General features: G+C 40.3%; 1 protein-coding gene and 1 long non-coding RNA gene across 5 annotated transcripts in view; one reads left to right on the top strand and one right to left on the bottom strand.

Moving 5' to 3' along the window:
• Positions 1 to 18,381, bottom strand: part of adgrd2 (adhesion G protein-coupled receptor D2) — a 31,387-nt gene extending 13,006 nt beyond the window's left edge. For 2 of the 4 annotated variants that reach the window (XM_062999359.1, XM_062999358.1), the window contains exons 1-24: positions 18,288 to 18,381; positions 18,020 to 18,175; positions 17,614 to 17,669; positions 17,415 to 17,493; positions 16,322 to 16,570; positions 15,309 to 15,944; positions 13,832 to 13,960; positions 13,656 to 13,741; positions 12,095 to 12,373; positions 11,356 to 11,467; positions 11,113 to 11,247; positions 10,639 to 10,747; positions 10,378 to 10,483; positions 10,240 to 10,295; positions 9,799 to 9,925; positions 9,506 to 9,609; positions 8,684 to 8,786; positions 6,792 to 6,945; positions 5,231 to 5,364; positions 5,014 to 5,129; positions 3,670 to 3,790; positions 1,303 to 1,344; positions 1,156 to 1,209; positions 747 to 894 (exon numbers count right to left, since the gene is read on the bottom strand). In XM_062999359.1, coding sequence (XP_062855429.1) covers positions 747 to 894; positions 1,156 to 1,209; positions 1,303 to 1,344; positions 3,670 to 3,790; positions 5,014 to 5,129; positions 5,231 to 5,364; positions 6,792 to 6,945; positions 8,684 to 8,786; positions 9,506 to 9,609; positions 9,799 to 9,925; positions 10,240 to 10,295; positions 10,378 to 10,483; positions 10,639 to 10,747; positions 11,113 to 11,247; positions 11,356 to 11,467; positions 12,095 to 12,373; positions 13,656 to 13,741; positions 13,832 to 13,960; positions 15,309 to 15,944; positions 16,322 to 16,570; positions 17,415 to 17,493; positions 17,614 to 17,669; positions 18,020 to 18,104 — 3,220 coding nt within the window. In that variant the 5' untranslated portion in view covers positions 18,105 to 18,175; positions 18,288 to 18,381. Of the gene's footprint in view, positions 1 to 746; positions 895 to 1,155; positions 1,210 to 1,302; positions 1,345 to 2,388; positions 2,509 to 3,669; positions 3,791 to 4,252; positions 4,363 to 5,013; positions 5,130 to 5,230; positions 5,365 to 6,791; positions 6,946 to 8,683; positions 8,787 to 9,505; positions 9,610 to 9,798; positions 9,926 to 10,239; positions 10,296 to 10,377; positions 10,484 to 10,638; positions 10,748 to 11,112; positions 11,248 to 11,355; positions 11,468 to 12,094; positions 12,374 to 13,655; positions 13,742 to 13,831; positions 13,961 to 15,308; positions 15,945 to 16,321; positions 16,571 to 17,414; positions 17,494 to 17,613; positions 17,670 to 18,019; positions 18,176 to 18,287 lie in introns of those variants that run through there. The other 2 variants (XM_062999360.1, XM_062999361.1) reach the window with 2 other exon arrangements.
• Positions 8,735 to 9,995, top strand: LOC134318435 (uncharacterized). Its single transcript, XR_010013383.1, has 2 exons — positions 8,735 to 8,826; positions 9,513 to 9,995. It is a non-coding gene; the product is annotated as an uncharacterized LOC134318435 (long non-coding RNA).
• Positions 18,382 to 18,668: the final 287 nt, after the last annotated feature.

Below are 18,668 nucleotides of genomic sequence, written 5' to 3'. Positions count from 1 at the left end.
ATGGGAGGGATTGTGTGTCAGGCAAATTTACACCCTCCTTGGATGCCGCCGGGGTCCCAAGGGGCAGATTGGCAAACGCTAAATTGGGAGAAAAAGGAATTAAAATGCATAAATTAATACTCAAAAAATGGCCACATACAAGGTTCACCTATTTACTTAAACAGTATGTGCTTACTCCAGACTTAGGGTGACTGTGTATAAGGGTGTATAAGGTATGTGTGTGTGGAGTGTTCTTATAGGTATAAAATGACTTCTGGGGGGGACTGAGGTACCTTTTAGTTCAGCAGCAGTATTATCATGACCTGTGGTGATTATTTTTGCAATTATAACACCATTATAATCATTGATGCAGCGCTTTTACACATGCAAGTATTAATAAAGACACTACAGTATATTAGCTGAAAGAATCATTTTGATACCATCAAAGTGAAGAATTTTGGTTAGGTACTCTTTATTTAGAACAAATGTTAATGGAAAATGAAATGAAACGTTAAGAAAGACAAGCATGCATTAAAAACATTAACAGAAAGTTAAATGGCTGCTCATGAATATTAACAGTGACTTTATCTCACTCCTCCAGCACTGTAGTGTACAGCATATAATGTATGCACTGCTTATGAATGTGTCATGAAGCCCCAATGTAGATGCCCTTTAAATAAAGAGTAACCCCCTTTTCTTTCTTTAAGATGACACTTTTAACATGCACACACACACAGATGCACACAGTTTCAGGTGCGGTCACACACCATTCTTAATGACGAGGGAGCTCGCCGTGGAGTTGGTGATGTAGCTGGAGCTGCTGCTCTCTGGACTCGAAGGGGTTGGCAAGCTTTCTGCCCATGATCCACCGTGAGTCCTCTGAGATGGCATGAAGCTGACCGGCTGAGAACAATTCTGCAAGATCAGGAAAAGATCAGAGCTCGTGTACTGTGTGACAGTAAAACATCTCTTATAAAGCAGCCACAAACTTAACAGACTGAGGCAGTTGGAAGCATTCAGCGATATTTTGCCAAAACATTGATAAAACAGATGAATAATTATAATTTATAATAGTTTTTTATGATTATTTTTTTTATGTTGAAGGCACGGTTTCTGTTATATTGTGTGTGATTGTGTGCATGAAGGTGGAATTATATTTATATTTTTTTCGCTTACAGTAAATGACAAAGCTTTTCTCTTTTCCTGAATTCTCTTTATGGCGTTCTGCACCTGCGGTTCAAAAGTATACAAGGTCATGACTTGAATGTTGTGCTTGTAAAAGCGTGTATGCACTAATAAAAGAGAAAATTGGTTGTTGCGTACCTCACTGTTGTAAACAGCATACACCAAAAAGATGTACAAGCCCTGTGGAGGGGACACCAGAGTTAAGAGTGTAAATTGTAAATAAGTGACAAAGAAGTAGCACTTGGTTGGCGCAGCGGTAAAACATGCTAACCCACAGCTGCTGATATCCGGGGTTTGAATCTGCACAACATATACAAGCAGATTCACACTGAAATTGGTCATTAAAAGACAATGGCTGTGACAATATGGCCATTTTTTCAAAGGCATTAAAGGCTGTGTAATGCTCATGGTTTAAAAAATGCATCATTACCAGCTCCGAGATTCTGAACTCCTCGGTTTGAAACTCGGCACTGCCACCAGTCGGCTGGGCGCCATCTAGCGGGCATAATTGTCAGTGCCTGCAGCAGACACAGTTCTGCTAGGGCGAGATGACCGGACTACGTGGGTGGGTTGTTCAAACGCTGTGTAAGGACCCTGATTGGCAGACAGAGAGGCACCTGTGCAGAGTGCACACCCCCTGCTAAAGGCTGCACGCGGGTCGGGGGAGGTGTGAGCAGCGGAAGACAAATTGACTATGCTAAATTAGGAGAAAATGCATAAAATAAAATAGAAAAAAAATGCATCATCTTAACTATATTATTTATAATAATATAACCAGAGAAACGGGACCAAAGATGTCACTGTGAGCGGGGGTACTTTTGTAAATTATAAAACTACTGAGGTGGCAAACTAAGCTGTGCTGGATTAATTTATTTTTTAGTTTCAAAATTAATTGTTGCTTTTTCAGTTTTAATATCCAAAACTTGAGTGAATAAATGCACTGGTTGTAAAATAAACAATAAACAATAACATAAACAAAAGTGTGTGAACACTTGTTTCCCCTCAACTGAACAAAGTGAGACAAACACAAACTGAAAAAAAAAAAAAAAAAAACTAAAATTAATGGCATCAAGAGTCGACTTAAAAGCTGCACAGCTTAAAAACATCCAAACAAGTTTCCCAAAGTTCAACAATCTGAGCCAATTCCACTTCCACATAAGAAAACAGTTTCTTCTTTCTTTTCTAATCCAGCCTGATTTTCACTGACCTCAGATCAGGAGTCAGTGGTGATAGATTTGTGAGGCTTAATTATATCAGCACTGCTTCCTTCCAAACACGGAACCAACTGATGATCCTCCTACTCCCTCTGTATCTCTCGCCCCCAACTCTATCTCTCTCTCTCTCCTGCGCACACACCATAAATCTAAATTAACAAGCCCAGCACAGGGTCAATCAACGGCCAGCCTGGTCCACGGAAAGCTTAAGAGCAAGAGAGTGAGACAGACAGAGAGAGAGAGAAAGAGAGAGACAGAAGGAGAGAGAGAGGGAGGAAAGGAGGAAGGAGTCGGGGAGGACAGGAAAGAGAGAAGGATTAAAAGGAAGGAAGGAAAGGATCAAAAAAGAGAGTCCAGTCTATAGACGTATTTATTCGAGTTATGAGTTATGAGGGGGTAATAAACATTTATAGCAGAAGTCTTGTGTAAAACACACACTGATGCACTTTAACAGTAGGTGGACACCTGACCATGAGGTTGTTGGACATCCCATTCCAAAAGCATGGACATTAATAGTTGACCCCCGTTTGGTTGGTATAACAGCCTCAATTAGTCAAGAAAGCAATTATGAGGTCAAACATTGATGCTGGATGAAGGATTGGCTTGCAATCAATGTTCCAATTCATCCCAAAGGAGTTTAATGAGGTGGAGATCAGGGCTATATGCAGGCCACTGCAGTCCATCTGAACCAAAACATGTCTTTATAGATCTCGCATTGTGTCAGTCATGCTTCACCAAACCGTTACCACAAAGTTGAAAGCATGTCATTTATTGTAAACAATTTTTATAGCTGATAGCAAAAATTGTGCACCCAAAATCTACAGGGATTAGTAGTTTTATTCATTCATTACTTCCTTCCCTCATTAATTCATTTATTTCTTCCTTCCCTCATTCCTTCTTTCCTTCATTCATGCATACATTCATTCACTGTCTGTTTTACTATCATTCTATCCTGGTCAGGGTTGTGGTGGGTCTGATTCATTGGGTAAAAGGCATAAAACACCCTGAACAGGTTGCTAGTCCATAACAGGGAACACACACACACACACACACAAACACAATGTTACTAACTCCAACTAGCCTGACTGCATGTCTTTGGACTTGGAGGAAACCCACGTGGACACTGGGAGAACATGCAAACTCCACACAAAAGGGACACCAGCTGTTTAGTTGGGGAATCTAACCCAGGCCATTCTTACAGCACTACCCATTGCACCACCGTGCCACCTGTAAATAGCATACAGTACACCAAAGCTCTGTGTGTGTGTGTGTGTGTGTGTGTGTTAGGTACCTGGAATGCATTAAGTGCAATGAAGAGATAAGCCAGAACCACAGACAGATGCACCAAGATCCCACACAGCCATGTGAGACCCAGAACCGGCATCAGAATAAACACGGGACGTGTCGCTGCCCTGCAAATGCAAACTGTATTAGGTGGGCTGGCATGATTTACCACTGTGTACAAAATAAATGTTTTGTTATACATTTTTACATTTTTAACATTATATTATGCTGAGGGAGAAAAATAGTGGTGGGCTTACTAAAAAATTAAGCCTCTAAAAGGTCACTGACAAAAAAATAACTCCTATTTGACAACATTATTTCTAAAACAGCAATTATATAAAGGTTCAGTATATTAATGGAATTAAAGAAAGAGATTTTAGCTGAGCTGGGTTATTATTATTATCATTATTAGCCTAGTAGCTCTAATGAACAAATTTTTAGTACAGAGACACCAAACATTAAAATAAAAATTTAAAAAAGTAGTGTACATTGAATTTTCCATCAAACCATTTCTTCTTTTTTCCTCCTGCTCTTTATGGCTGAACTGGCGGCTGTCATATGTTCCTGGCATACCATCAACTGTTCAAGGTCTCTGTGATTTCAGATTTTTCGTGCTATTCTTTCCTTTCTACTGCACAACAGGCGCAGGAGCGTGCCATTTCGGAGCTGCACAGTGACAATTCGTCTCCGCTGCTCCATTCTGCCACAAAAGCAGATGAGATTTTCGATTTTGGTTGATGGGACAGAAGGCGCTAGTTTTATATAACGTCAACAGTGCTTGAAGAGTCTTAAGTGGTGCGGCAATAAATGTAGCAATTATCGTCAGAGCTGAGCTGAAGAAAAAGAGCGCTGAAAGAGGGAATGTGTAGGTGGGGGGAGTGGGGTTGGGTTGGGTTGTGTGTGTGTGGGGGGGGGGGGGGGGGGTAATGAGAGTTTGGATTGATCGTGTGCTGCTGTTTACACCATTCTAAAGTGTGTTTGTATGTCTGAGTGGCTCCCGAGTCGTGGAAGAGAATCTGGTTATCTATGCCAGACAAAAATATGGGCTTTTTAAAGACTTCTGCTTTTTAGATTCTTTTTTTGAACAGCTAGGTGTAGTTTAAAGATACATAATTATCATTTCTTTACAACCAACACCACCATCAGCAATTAATAAAAGAGCAAAGTCCTGGTAGCAAAATTATAGTAGAAGGTGGTAGTGGCACATCAGAAATGGCTTGTAATTTAGGATTAGGTTAGCATTAGCCACAATTTGGTTTTGCTCACTGGTAATCTGTCCATCAGGTAGTAGGATTTCTAAATGCTGGCATTATGCTGGCACAGAGAGAGAAATACATTTGAAGGGTCTTACCAGGTCAGATCCAGAGGACGGGCTTTGGTGTCCGAGCTTGGTGCCAGCATTTTCGCCCGCCGCCGTGCACTAGAGACGGTCACCATGATGACCCGACACAGGACCACGGCATTAACCTAAGAACAAGAGACAGCAACAGATATGACAGGGAAGCTTAAAACACACAGAAACAAACACAAACACATACACATACACACACACACACACACACACTTACTGTTAGAACGAACAGCACAGGCCCCACAAAAGCCCAAATAATATCAGAGTCAGTGTTGAGCCAGCAGTGCTGCTCCGCCTTGTACTTTTTTAGCGACACTGTCAAGGTTACAGAGACAATGATGATCGGCAAACCTGCGAATGGTAAACACACACAAACACATGCACAGTTATTACTCACACAAACAACATTATAAACACACACACACACACACACACACACACACACACAAACACATGCACAGTTATTACTCACACAAACAACATTATAAACACACAAACACACACACACACACACACACAAACACATGCACAGTTATTACTCACACAAACAACATTATAAACACACACACACACACACACAAACACATGCACAGTTATTACTCACACAAACAACATTATAAACACACACACACACACAAACACATGCACAGTTATTACTCACACAAACATTATAAACACACAAACACAAACACATGCACAGTTATTACTCACACAAACAACATTATAAACACACACAAGCATGCACAGTCATTACACACACACACACACAAATACATAAACACATGCATGTAATGATCATGGCTACACACACACGCTAATGACTAATATTACTTAATAAATACTGGTAGAATACTACTGGAATCTAGTGCCATCTGGAAACACTACTGTGTTTATGGCAAACACACCCTGGGCAGGTCACTAATCCATCGCAGTCAACACACACCTGTTCACTTACATCTAGTAATAATTTAAAGTAGCAAATCCACCTTTTGCATGTTTTGGGAGGTATAAGGAACCCAAGTGAACAAAGAGAAACAAGTCAGACCTCTCAAAGAGAGTGACGACTTTAAACCAAGATCCCTAGGACATGGTGCTGTAGGGAACTCACACTTCTGCGACATTATTGTGCAGCACTTTGAGGATTTGATAAGGCTTTTTTGTAACACACTGAACTAACACTCAGAAGACTTGGGACAGTAAAACTAATGAAAATATAAACAGGGAGCAGTGATTTGTAAAACTAAGTTGACCTGTATTTGAAGGAGAACAGTACACGGACAAAAAACAGGAACAACGTATATAAACATCTTAAAAAAGGGCCTGCAATCATGCTAGGGTATAAAAGAAGGATCCAAAAAAGGCCTAGTCATTTATAATCAGACATTGACAGTATTAATGTGGGGAGTAATTGTGAAACAGTTTGGGAAGGGGGTGAGGGAACTCTGAGATAGTTTAGAATAGAGTTCACAGCGTCTAAAGAGCATGAGCGTCTAGGAGTTTTCGTTTATAAAAGTTTTCTCCCAAACGAAGTTCCTAAGTTAATTCTCAACTTGGTTTGGCACCCTGTCCAGGGTAGTCCTGACCAGCACCCAGTGTTTTCCAGTGGAACCAGACCCCAAGTGACCCTTACCAGGATAAAGCAGTTGATAAACGGTTCTATATCTGCCTAATTTAAGAAAATAAAATACACTAATTCTTTCCTGAGGAAAAAGACTATTTTTATTATTAGTTCCTTCTGTGGAAATGGATTTTGTTTTGTAGACTATAATGAAAGATACCCCAGCCGAGGGCGTAGTAGAATCTCATCCTGCGGTCCTCACTGATGTTGACAGAGACAACTTTACTCCAGAGCAGCAACCCCTCCACCAACATCCAGCAGAAAGATGAGAGGAAGAACAGGTGAAGAAGAGCTGTGACCACCAAACACAGGTCCTACACACACACACACACACACTAAGTGATTCAAGGTCGTAATCACAAATCACAATATTTATTGAAGTGACATGTTGATTTGCCCCCTTCACCCCCCAAATGTTCAATTCATGGCTACGACCTTGCACTAATTAGCAAACAAAGTCCCTTTAGTCAGTTAGCCAGTTAGCTAAGACGTTTTTGGTGCTCAGTGCTTCTTTAGTCTACATTGAAAAATATTCATTTACCAAAAAATGATACTTTAACGAGCTTAAATACAAGCTGATATATTTTGTATAATTGCTTGACACCGGGTTTCGTTTAATCGTTAAAAGCTCCATTATTCCACAGTGTAATGAATCGCCTGCGAAATCTTTCTCCACCAGCAGGGGGCGCGCAGGACAAGAAATAGTATTAGCAGTAGTTCAATAAAGAAATACAGGACCCAGGGACTCGACTCAAGTATCAACTCTTGGAAATATTAAAATAATATTTTTAGCTGACAGTATTAACCCACGATCACCTCATTGTCTATTATTGATTAATTTGTTAATAAACATCCCTAGTTTGACACCCTCTACTTGGAATAATGCTGGTGGTAAGGAAAATGTGTTCTGACTTCAGTTGTCCATTATAGCTGCCCAATGAGCACACAATATCTGATATGTTTTTCTGACTGTGACATGATAATGATGTAAATATGTTGAAAAGTAAAAAAATCTCTGGTTTATGTTTAGAAGCACGAGGTTACAGGACAATTTGTGTTTTAATTTTAAAAGTATGTTTGAGACATAAAGGAGCTTGAAGGTAGCTAAATAACATATATGAAAAAGTTTGATGGAAAGTTTTGTTTGCCCAACACGCTACATAACAGGGTATAACAGTTTTCTCTAATGATATATAAAATACCAGCTGATCAACATACAAGTCATATATCAGTTTCGATAGCTATAAGGAAGGCCCTCAAGATCACATCGGACTTGAGGCCCCCAACTTGTTTGCCAAACTTCCATGTGGCAAGCACTTTTGGAGCATTTGGTCAAGGGCAAATAGATTAAAGAACAGTTTTAATCTGCAGGATGTCAGGATTGTAAATGGGGGTGGGGGTAAATATTTCACAAATGCAGCAATAATGCAACTATTACAAATAAATAAACAGCTACTCTTTAACAATACAATTAACAAATGCCTTTATGGTCAGATAATCGTATTATTTTCTGCGCATTTTCATTTGCACTGTATTTTTCAGGAGAAGTGCGAGAAGGCAAGACCTAAAGAGAAAGGTGAAATCAGTGCAAAACACACAAAGAATAGCGCACACAGACAAAAGCAGAATCCAGGACATTTTTGGTGATGTAGAAATTCCGACTGGAAGACTTTTTTAGGTCCAAAAAAGAGGACATGTCCGGGAAAAAGAGGACGTATGGTCACCCTAGACTTCAGGTCAATCCTGTTCATTAACATCAAGCTAGTTCAGTCACTGATGTGCTACACTAATAATCATAAATAGCACCTTATTATTCTACCAAAATGTCAGAGTGACTTTAAATACGTTCCATTATCACTTCTAAAATCTGCTGCTATTCTATATCTTTGTATATATAGTGTTATGTTTTTAAAATGTTGTTAAATCATCAGTACTGTGAGGTTACTGGTGTCTCGCATCCAGCATTCCAGTAAACAAATGTTTCTGGAATGCAATGCACATGCAAAATAAAAGTACTTTACTTGACTTGAGGTACTTTTTGCAGTACTGTACCTGGTTTTCAGAGGCCCAATAGCTGGAGATTAGCAGGAACTGAGCAACAGCTAAAGCCACTATCAGATTCTTATGCACCGTGGTCCGATCTGACTTTGGGACACTAGAGGGAGACACAGAGCAAGAAACACACAGATCAACAGGTGACTGGTGCAGGAGAAATGATGAGCTAGGATTACAGTTTACACATTTTATATTAATGATTAGATCATACGATGGTTTTTATTAAATGCATGTCACATGCGATATTTAGTTAATATTTGCACATGATAAAGCATCAAGTATGTGGAAACCTGACCACAAGCTTGTAGGGGTCAAGCATTCGGGCCTGTTCCATTCTCCTGGTGTAAGCCATACATACACTCTCATATGACCTTATCTATTTTTTCTTATCTCTGTAGTCATATGGTTATTGGTCCTGGCCTGATCCTTTCCAAGTCACATTTCTTGCCATTTTCTTTGATGAGGTATACTGTGCTAAGTAATATTTAGCATACATATTAGGCAGTATGGGAGCTTGGGTGGAGCAGTGTTGAACTATGCTAGCTCACTACCACTGGGATCCAGGGGTCAAATTCCCAATGGCGCTGTCGGTCATTCACATACAGACATGATCAACAGTGTCTGAAGGGAAGAGGATGGCTAGGCCTTATGATGGATTGGCATTCTGTCTTTGGTTACTGCACTAAAGACTTCAGAGTTGTTGACTATTGACTATCTACTGCTGTATACACTTTACCAGCCCCACTAGGTGGTGGGTGCATCAGTAAAAATCTGTCATATTGTAATACAGACACTTTGCTGACACACAGTGTTTCTCACCCGACAGCAATGAAGAGGATAAATGTGAAGATCAGCCCACACAACGACACTCCACAGCCGATAAAACTAAGAATCTGCAAACCTCTGTCATCCTCTACTGTACGCTGCAAACAAAACACACACAAACACATACACAACAGCTTTGACCTCACCCGTACTTAGATTTCAATCAAATTAGGGAACTAAACATTGTTTGTCTGTGTCTGAATGTTCAGAACACATATTTTGGAACACAAAAGCAAAAATAAGTTCCTTAGTAACTTTTCTGCAATGTCACGTCAATGAAACCCAACCTGAACATCATAAATCTGTAGAAGCAGCGCAAAATTGGTGGTGTGGTTACAGTAACAGGAAGTAGAGTCTTGTTCAGAGGAAGTGACCACACAGCCATCAGTGGACCACGTTCCTCCATTTTCTGGCCTGAAGAGTAAACAAAAAATAAGCATTCCAGGAAAGTTACATCTGAATTAAATCAGGTCATTAAATAGAATGTCCGTCTGTTTATTTAATTTATTTAACAATTTATTTAACTAATGTAACAGTTAATTAGCTGATGATGCACTTGAGTGGTTGCATAATCTGTAGAATATTATTTACTAAAAATAACTTGCTCTTTACCATTTCAAAAAATACATTTCACAAAAAATCACTGACATTTCCTTTAACTAGCCATTAACCTAAGTAGGGTATGAAATTAAAGTAAAGCAGTGAGATGCATTTGAGAACCTACTTACATGAGATTGAAATCCCAAAAGGCACAGACTGGCTTTTGAACGTTCCCCAAAGTGCTCTAAGGAGGAAAAGAAGAAAATAGTTTTTTAAAATTTGATTTAATGTTGCAATGTTTTATGCTTTGTGTAAAATAATCATACCTTGATTTGATGGCGGAGGGTGAATTGAACACCCAGGCGGACAAGCTGTCCATCACCAATCACTGCACTGGAGATCAATGATGAGCCCAGAACTGTCCCCATATACCTGATATACAGTCACATAACAACAACACAAACACACATCCACACAAAGTCCAGTAAGCCTAAAGCCATACCTCAAGCATAATTAGCATAATTGAAGGCCATAATTTAGAAGCTAAAATGGGGTCGGATTTCAACAGTCTGAGTGCTGACACTTACCTGTGGGAGCTGTCGGTAATGGTGGGAAACAATGTAATGTTTTCCCTCTCGTTTAAAAGCGGAGTCAAGGAGCCATACCATGCATTCAACAGAGTCACTTTTGAAAAACCTGAACACATACAAACACCGTGTTAAACTGTATTCACAACAGTAACATTCGTATAGCCTGAATATGCAGTGTAGCCCATTGTTAGGCTAGTAACAAGATATTTGCTCGCTTCTTGATGTCTTATATTTTTATATATTTGTTACACAAGATTCTTAGACAAAAAATTATATAACAAAATGTAATATAATAAAGCTCATTGTATGTGATATGACTCAACACTGGCAGGAACCCAACACTGGCAGGTGATAAGAAACGGCCACAGATTGAACACATGGTGGAGACGACGTGTGGTGACTGATTATATGTGAGTGAATGCGATCAATCAAAACGTCCTCAGAGAAAATTAGAAGTAAATATTCACGTACCCTTGTTATGGAGCTCTTGCATGCTTTGAGCTGGGACAGAAATGCAGTCCAAACTTGTCTGATTGGCTTCACCAGAAACACAAAAGTCAGATCCCTGAGAACTTTCTGACACAACCGTCTGATGGACCTGCAAGCCTGTGTTTCAAACAGTTAATACAGGCAGTGAGGTTAGTAAAAATGGCAGTAAAAATGAATACACACGTGACCATGCAGAAATGAGGGTGAATGTTTGGTAAGACGCACTGATATTGTTGCTGTGGATTTGGACATGGTCTGTGTCCTCCAGGAGCAGGGGACTGAGGTTGGATGCCATGCGATCGATGGTCTGCACCACAGCCATTGGTCCACTAACAATCTAAAGACAAAGTACGATAGAAACAGTAATGAAACATAAAATTGGAAAGCTTTGAGCCACTTGAAGTGTCTTGAATAGCCTTCTAGTATTCATTTATACACTGGACATGATTGGTTACACCTTGGACAAGACCAGTGCATCGCACTCACACACACTCATTTACTCAATTACGACTGGTGACAGTAGCCAATCCCTCAGGGTAGTGAATGTAAACCCAAGTAAAACCCAGACAAACACGGGAAGAACATGTAAGACTTCATCCCGACCAGGGGTGGGAATTAAACCCCAGTTCTCAAGACCCATGTTACTGTGGGGCACCCACATGACCTGCTGCACCAACAGCACAGTATTTAATACATTTACATTTTCGGCATTTAGCAGGCGGCATTTATCCAAAGCGATGTACAGTACTGTGACAGTATACAGTCTAAGCAATTGAGGGTTAAGGGCCTTGCTTAGGGGCCCAACAGTGACAACCTGGCAGTGGTGGGGCTTGAAACAGTGACTGCCCTAATACAAATGTGTAACCTTTAAACTTTAAATTGTTTGGTCCAGACAATATTTGTATAACTGTAGCCTAATGACCCATCTTTAAATCTTTAATCACATGCAGTACTGTGGTTTTACCTCGCTGATGTTCTGCCATTTCTTAGTGTTCTCCTGGCTGATAAGAGTATCCGCCAGGCCAATAAAGCTGTGACTTAGTTTGTGTGCCATCATGTTGCTCTGGTTGCCCGTTGCAGGCAGATCAGCAGCACGAGACAGCATCTGCACCAGGGACGGCAAGTCCCTGTCCTCCAGCTGGCCCTTGGACTTGTGTACGTAATGCTCGGAAACATTAAGCAGATGCAGGACAGATGTCCAGGTTTTATTTGCACCCGGCGCTCCGAAGACATCACTGGTGTTCTAAAATAAAGAAAATAACAATAAAGGGTGAAGCTAATGCACTAAATTGGACAGCATATCTGTTAGTCCAAGGGACAAACCTAGAACCTGCGGTGGACTGCATAATGGGTGTGTTATATTCTCAGGTCTTGTCAGCTAGTGTGGGAGAGCACCATTAGTGGCAAAATTCCAATGGGGAGAGAATTGGAGAAGACCAAATTGGAAGCAAATAGGGAAAAAAGTTTATTAAGAATCTATTTATTCTATTTATCTATTTATTAAGAATTTAACATCATGTTTTACACTTCGGTTACATTCATGACAGGACAGGTAGTTACTGGTTACACAAGATTCATCAGTTCACAAGTTTAATGTCAAACATAGTCATGGACAATTTTGTATCTCCAATTTACCTTCCTTGCACATCTTTGGACTGTGGGAGGAAACCAGAGCTCCCGGAGGAAAACCACGCAGACACGGGGACAGAATAAAAAAAAACCAAAAAAAACACAAAAAGGACCCAGACTGCCCCACCTTCTTGCTGTGAGGCGTCAGTGCTACCCACTGAGCCACTGTGCCGCCCGAAAAAAAAGATAACCTTGTGGTCTTCAAACACGGACCTAAAAAAAGCCAAATGCTTTGCTGTGGATTTAAATCAACTGAACACCGCCAGGCATGATTTAACAACCCTGTAGAATATGACTCACACTCTTCTTTAAATTTCCAATCAATCAGCCACTATAAAAATAGATGTGTCAAATGTGCAATAATAGAGGTGTTTAGAAAGAGTGCAATACTTTTTTTCACAGCATTGTATGCTTAGACTAGAGCGGACTAGCCTTGAGCTACTAACAAGCTAAGGCACTGCTAGTACAGCCATTAGTGCCCCTACAAAAAGAACATTTGTAAGTGGGTAATAAGTGTTCAAGTGCTCAGCAAAAGAAATTTATTTTTTGGTCCACGTTCAAAGACCACAAGGTTGTCAGCTGTACATACAGACAGGCTAGCTGCATGTCTGGCTGAAAACCTTGTGCTCTTTAAATGCAGACTAGAAAAAAGAACTTCTCTGCTGAGTGCTTGACCTTTTGTTACACATTTAAAACGTTCAGGTGGGGGACTTGTTTGAAGCAGCAAAATAAACAACACATTTTATAAAATGATACGTAGTTCATTCTAGAACATGAGTGTCGGTGCTGATATGGTGCTTGGTATGTGTTGGAATTTATTATTTTGGTAAAAGGATCTAGTGAAAGTGAGAACTAGATACTGAAAATAAAAGCACGAGACTGAGTACAAGGTTTACCATGCCATGTTGAAGTAGGTGCTTCATGAAAGGGCTTGGCTGATCTACGAGAGATTTCTCCAGCTCTTTCTTCTTCAGATAACGGTCTAGCAAACACACAGATACATTCTTAAAGATCAGATTCAACAGTAATTCTAAGCTTATTTTCTTTCAAGTTTACATATTTATGGACAGACCTTTGCTGGTTTTGCAGATGAAGAGGAACGTTTCTGAGCATGGTTCTGCCCTGTATCGTGGTGCACCATAATTAAACTCTTGTAGAACTTTGCATTTATCCTGCTGTATTTTATTCTGCTTCTGTAAACCTTAAATACAAGAGATACCAAAATAAGACTAAGACAAAATCATCTCAAGATTTTAACAGTTAACAGCCACAAAAGCTTTACAGCAAATATTATTTTGTTGCAAAAAGCTTTTTATTTTGGCACGCAGGAGCTAAACTCTTTCTCCTACTTCAGCTCAAATGTAAACAGAAATTGGCAGCAAAGGAGTGAATATGGCTGAATTTTTCAGAAAAGCATGTTTATTGCCTTACCTATCAGGGCACTGCTCATGAAGCTAGTAAAATAAAAAATTCAAGCATGCCAGTATAGTGTTACTCCTAAATATAAGGAACTTTATGACACAATAGATCAGAGAAGTTTTCTGTTGAATCAAAATGTAAGTTAACATTGCGAGCCATTTGCTAACAGTAGTGTTTACAATGTTGGTTTAGTATTACATGATATACTGTGTGATGGTTGTAACATTTTTTCGTGGTAGCAATTTCTACATTGAAAGTAAAAGGGGGAAAGTCTGCAGAAAGAAAATGCTATGTACATAAACATCAGTACTGCACTCGAAAACATGAGCTAAGGTAAACCTGTAGCTTGCTATTTGCTGGCTAAGATGCTATTTTTATTTTTTATTTTTTTAAGCATGTGTTACACTATATAAAATTCAGCCCAATTCTTGTTGCCACAGAATTTATTTATTTATTTTTTCCCAAGAAAAGGTTGGTGGTCATTAAATGGTTTATCTAGCCCAGCTAATTCACTGTCGCATGTAGCAGCCAATTTACTGCCAATACAAACAATGAAGGTCAGTTCTAATACCGTCAGGAATTGAAAAGTCCAGCAGCATGTTCACTGCTATGATGCTGGTAAAAAAAGCAACTGGAGGATGGCATAGAATGGCACATGTTAATGTCTGATCAAGTGTTAAATTATCAGACTAACTTAGGAGGGCAGGTTGGATAGGGTTTTTGTTCTAAGCTCCTGCAACAGCAACTCCTGCTGTCTGGTCAAGGTGCTGGTTGGTGTAAAGAAGCGGCCGGTGACTTTACAGAAGGCGGGCAACTAGTCTAAACCAGCATGGGATTGGCGCAAACAACAGAGGAACTGGAATAGGGAATTGGAAATGATTAACTTGGTAGAAAATGGGAAGAAATGAAAAAAGAAAATGTAAAATTATAGACATTAGTTTGCAGATGCAGTAGGTGTTTGTTATGCTGCTAGTACTTAGTGTGCGTGAAACAGAGATGATTATGTAATTAACAAATCTAGGAACATTCATCCAATACAACCACTGAAAACACTGTATTTATTAATTTGATCTATAGCTAGCACATTTTTTGTAAGAGCACAAATGTGTAGACTGAAAGGGGCTACATACCTGGGCAGTTCATTATTAAGGCTATCTCCTTCACCACAGTGTGCAGGGTCAGATTGCGCTCTTGCCAGCTAAAAAATGGCTTAAGATTCATCCCAGGTGAACAGATGGAAAGCATTTGAATCTGCGTCTGGTTCAACCACACGTCCCAAATATTAAACTCCGTTATGTTACCAACGAACGGTTCTGTAAAATTTCCACCGAAGGAATCTTGATCTTGTCCCAGAATAAAAATCCCACTTCCATAAATATCCCTGGATGAGCCTGAATCAGATGATGAATCACGTTGTTCGCCGTCCACATATATGACCCAATGCCCATCGCTTTTCTGCCAAGTGACGCAAATCTGATGCCAGCTGCCACTGTTTGGAAACCAAGCTTTATAAGAGTGGTGCTTTCCATGAATGATAAGGGCCAAATGGATCTGCTGCTTGACTTTGTCCACACGTCCACGCAGCTGGAATTCGTTCGTTAACTTGGGTGCGGCGTATGAGAACAGAGTGGCCACATCCTCATGATGCCGGCCGAACTGAGCATGCAGGCACACCGTTACGGCCGAAAGAGGAGGAAACGAGGTCTCCATTCGAGCATAGCCATCTTGTGATTTAGCAGGAAAGGACAAACCTGAGAGAATAACATCTGCAGTAGAAACAAAGGAGAAAAATAAGATGTTTGTCAGTGTAGTCAAGGTTACGGAACAAATTCTAGTTTGTAAGTAATCACCTTCCTTTTACTCAGTTTATTAATTTATTAGGATTTTAACGTCATGTTTTACCCACTCTGGTTACATTCATGACAGAAACGGTAATCACTGGTTACACGAGATTCATCAGTTCACGTTTTAATGTCAAACACAGTCATCGACAATTTCATATCTCAAATTCACCTCACTTGCACGTCTTTGGACTGTGGGAGGAAACCGGAGCTCCCGGAGGAAACCCACACAGACACAGGGAGAACATGCAAACTCCACACAGAAATACACATTATTAGTGTGTGTGTGTCTATTAACTTACTGTGTTCAGAAGCACTCTGTGTGGACTTGGTGTTCAGTTTATTATCGATTCTGACCCACACTGGTTGATGAATGGCAGCCTGAGCGAGGAGCTCCTTTGTACCCTCTTCATCCTCAGGCTGAGCCAGAACGGTGAGGGAGCTGAAGTGACTCTGGCAGTAATCGAGAGCCTGAGAGAAGCTGCAAGATGCATTTACAAGCTGCAACATGGAATCTGAGGACTCGAACTGGTGACTGAGAGCTACAGAATCTGCCATTAAAGAAGATGGAGTGTTATAATGGTTACACTTTTTTTTGAAGAAGAAGAAGACGAACTGCTGTCTGTATATAAGAGGTTCATTCACCGTGGTTTAAATTGCACAAGGCAGCTTGTGTCAAATGTTACAAGTGGGTAGGTTTAGAGCAAAGTGTGGGATTGCATGTCTTACACTCACTCACTTTCTTAACCGCTTATCCAATTAGGGTCACAGGGGGGTGCTGGAGCCTATCCCAGCTTTTCAATGGGCGCAAGGCACACAGTAACACCCTGAATGGGGCGCCAGTCCATCGCAGGGCAGACACACACACATACACATCCATTCACCTATAGGGCAATTCAGTGTCTCCAATTAACCTGACTGCATGTTTTTGGACTGTGGGAGGAAACCGGAGCTCCTGGAGGAAACACACGCAGACATGGGGAGAACATGCAAACTCCACACAGAAAGGACCCAGACCGCCCTGCCTGGGGATCGAACCCAGGACCTTCTTGCTGTGAGGTGACAGTGCTACCCACCGAGCTACTGTGCCGTCCTGCATGTCTTACAGTTTATTCAAAATAAATCTTAAAGTCTTAGATGACATTAAACGTTTATTTTCATTTTACATTAAATTTATTTCATATTTATTTCATTATCAAAATCTTCTTACTCACTGAGGATAAAACTGCTCTTCTACCTACACTGGTCAAGTAAGACTGCTGGCCATGAATGACAATGACATCAACTAGACTTAAACTTGTAATAAAGCAAACTGGAGCCCAAACTGGAGGCCAAACTGGAGCCCAATCTGATGTTCAGTAAAATTTAATAACGAAAAGACTTGAGCCAACTTACCCACAAAACACTTCTTAGTAATTTCTGGCTTAGGTTTCGGTGTTGCCATTGTTTTTTTAGAGCTGGCAGCATCTACAGTCTTCAGTGCAAGAAACACAAAACACAAAATAAACACAGAATCTAACAATACAGTGAACAAAGTTAAATAAGAGGTATTTAATAGTAGTATGTTGTATTTTAAAATATTAATTACAATTACCATTGCTGTTGCCAAAATCACCATCAGCAGCAGAGAGGACATCTTCACTGGATCATCTGCATCACGCAACAGAGAGAAAAGGAACAATCGCAAAGCTCAAGATTGTAAATTCAGTTAATAAAAATCAAACCAAACCAAAGCCTGATAGTCCAGGATATTAGATTCAGTAAATCAATAGCATTGAGCTGATACTGACTTGATCCTAAACTGGCACATGCAATGAAAGTTAGCCAGCACTGCAATGATTTCAGAAGTTAAAGTTCCTCTATTTCTCAAATAGTTCTGCATTCATGAAAATGAGAATTTGCCTTTTACGTTTTGAACACAATTACTAATGTTACCGACAAGTGAAATAATAGCAGGCAGCTTCATGTCTAAAGCAGAAATAATGAAAGAGCAGACTTACAGAAGCAGGGACTGTATCTGTACCCGTGCTGGTGTCTCTTTAGTCCCTCGTAGTGCAACGTCCCTTTGTCTGTGTTGCCACACATCTGTCTTGCTGTGTTTGTGTGTATGTGTGGGTTTGGGAGAGAACCAGGTTGTGTGGGATCACACAGGTCCACTTACAGGTGTGTGTGTGTGTTCATGACAATAATTTTAAATTAGTCACATTGAAAAGTTTTCAGAATGTATCTGTGTGTATATTATAATTATTTATAAAATCCCATTTATACCCAGTTTTAGATGTCAGTGCTCCTCTCCAGTTCTTCCTTCAGCTCAGATTCCATCATCATGTCCATACAAGACCAAATCCAACGTCACATCCAATCCGACCTCTGTCCTTACTGTTCAGCATTCTGTGTCTCTAAGTGTGTTTGAGTGTGTATGTGTGTGTTTGAGCAATAGGTGTGTGAAGACCCCTCTAGCACGGCCCTCCATTCAGTCTGTTTTGTCATGCAAATTTGGCTCATTTACTAACGCCATCGTGCGCAAGCAGTGAGAAACTTGGCTCGTTCACTTCATCAGGACCAGCAGGAGATCCAGCAGCAGAACACTTGCTGCTTATATTCATCAGTAGGCCACCTACAAACACACACACACACACACACATACAC

Source organism: Trichomycterus rosablanca, chromosome 7 (genome assembly GCF_030014385.1).
Source record: "Trichomycterus rosablanca isolate fTriRos1 chromosome 7, fTriRos1.hap1, whole genome shotgun sequence".
NCBI lineage: Eukaryota > Metazoa > Chordata > Actinopteri > Siluriformes > Trichomycteridae > Trichomycterus > Trichomycterus rosablanca.
The sequence above is the reverse complement of the archived record's forward strand: the minus strand, read 5'-3'. Positions and strand labels throughout refer to the sequence as shown.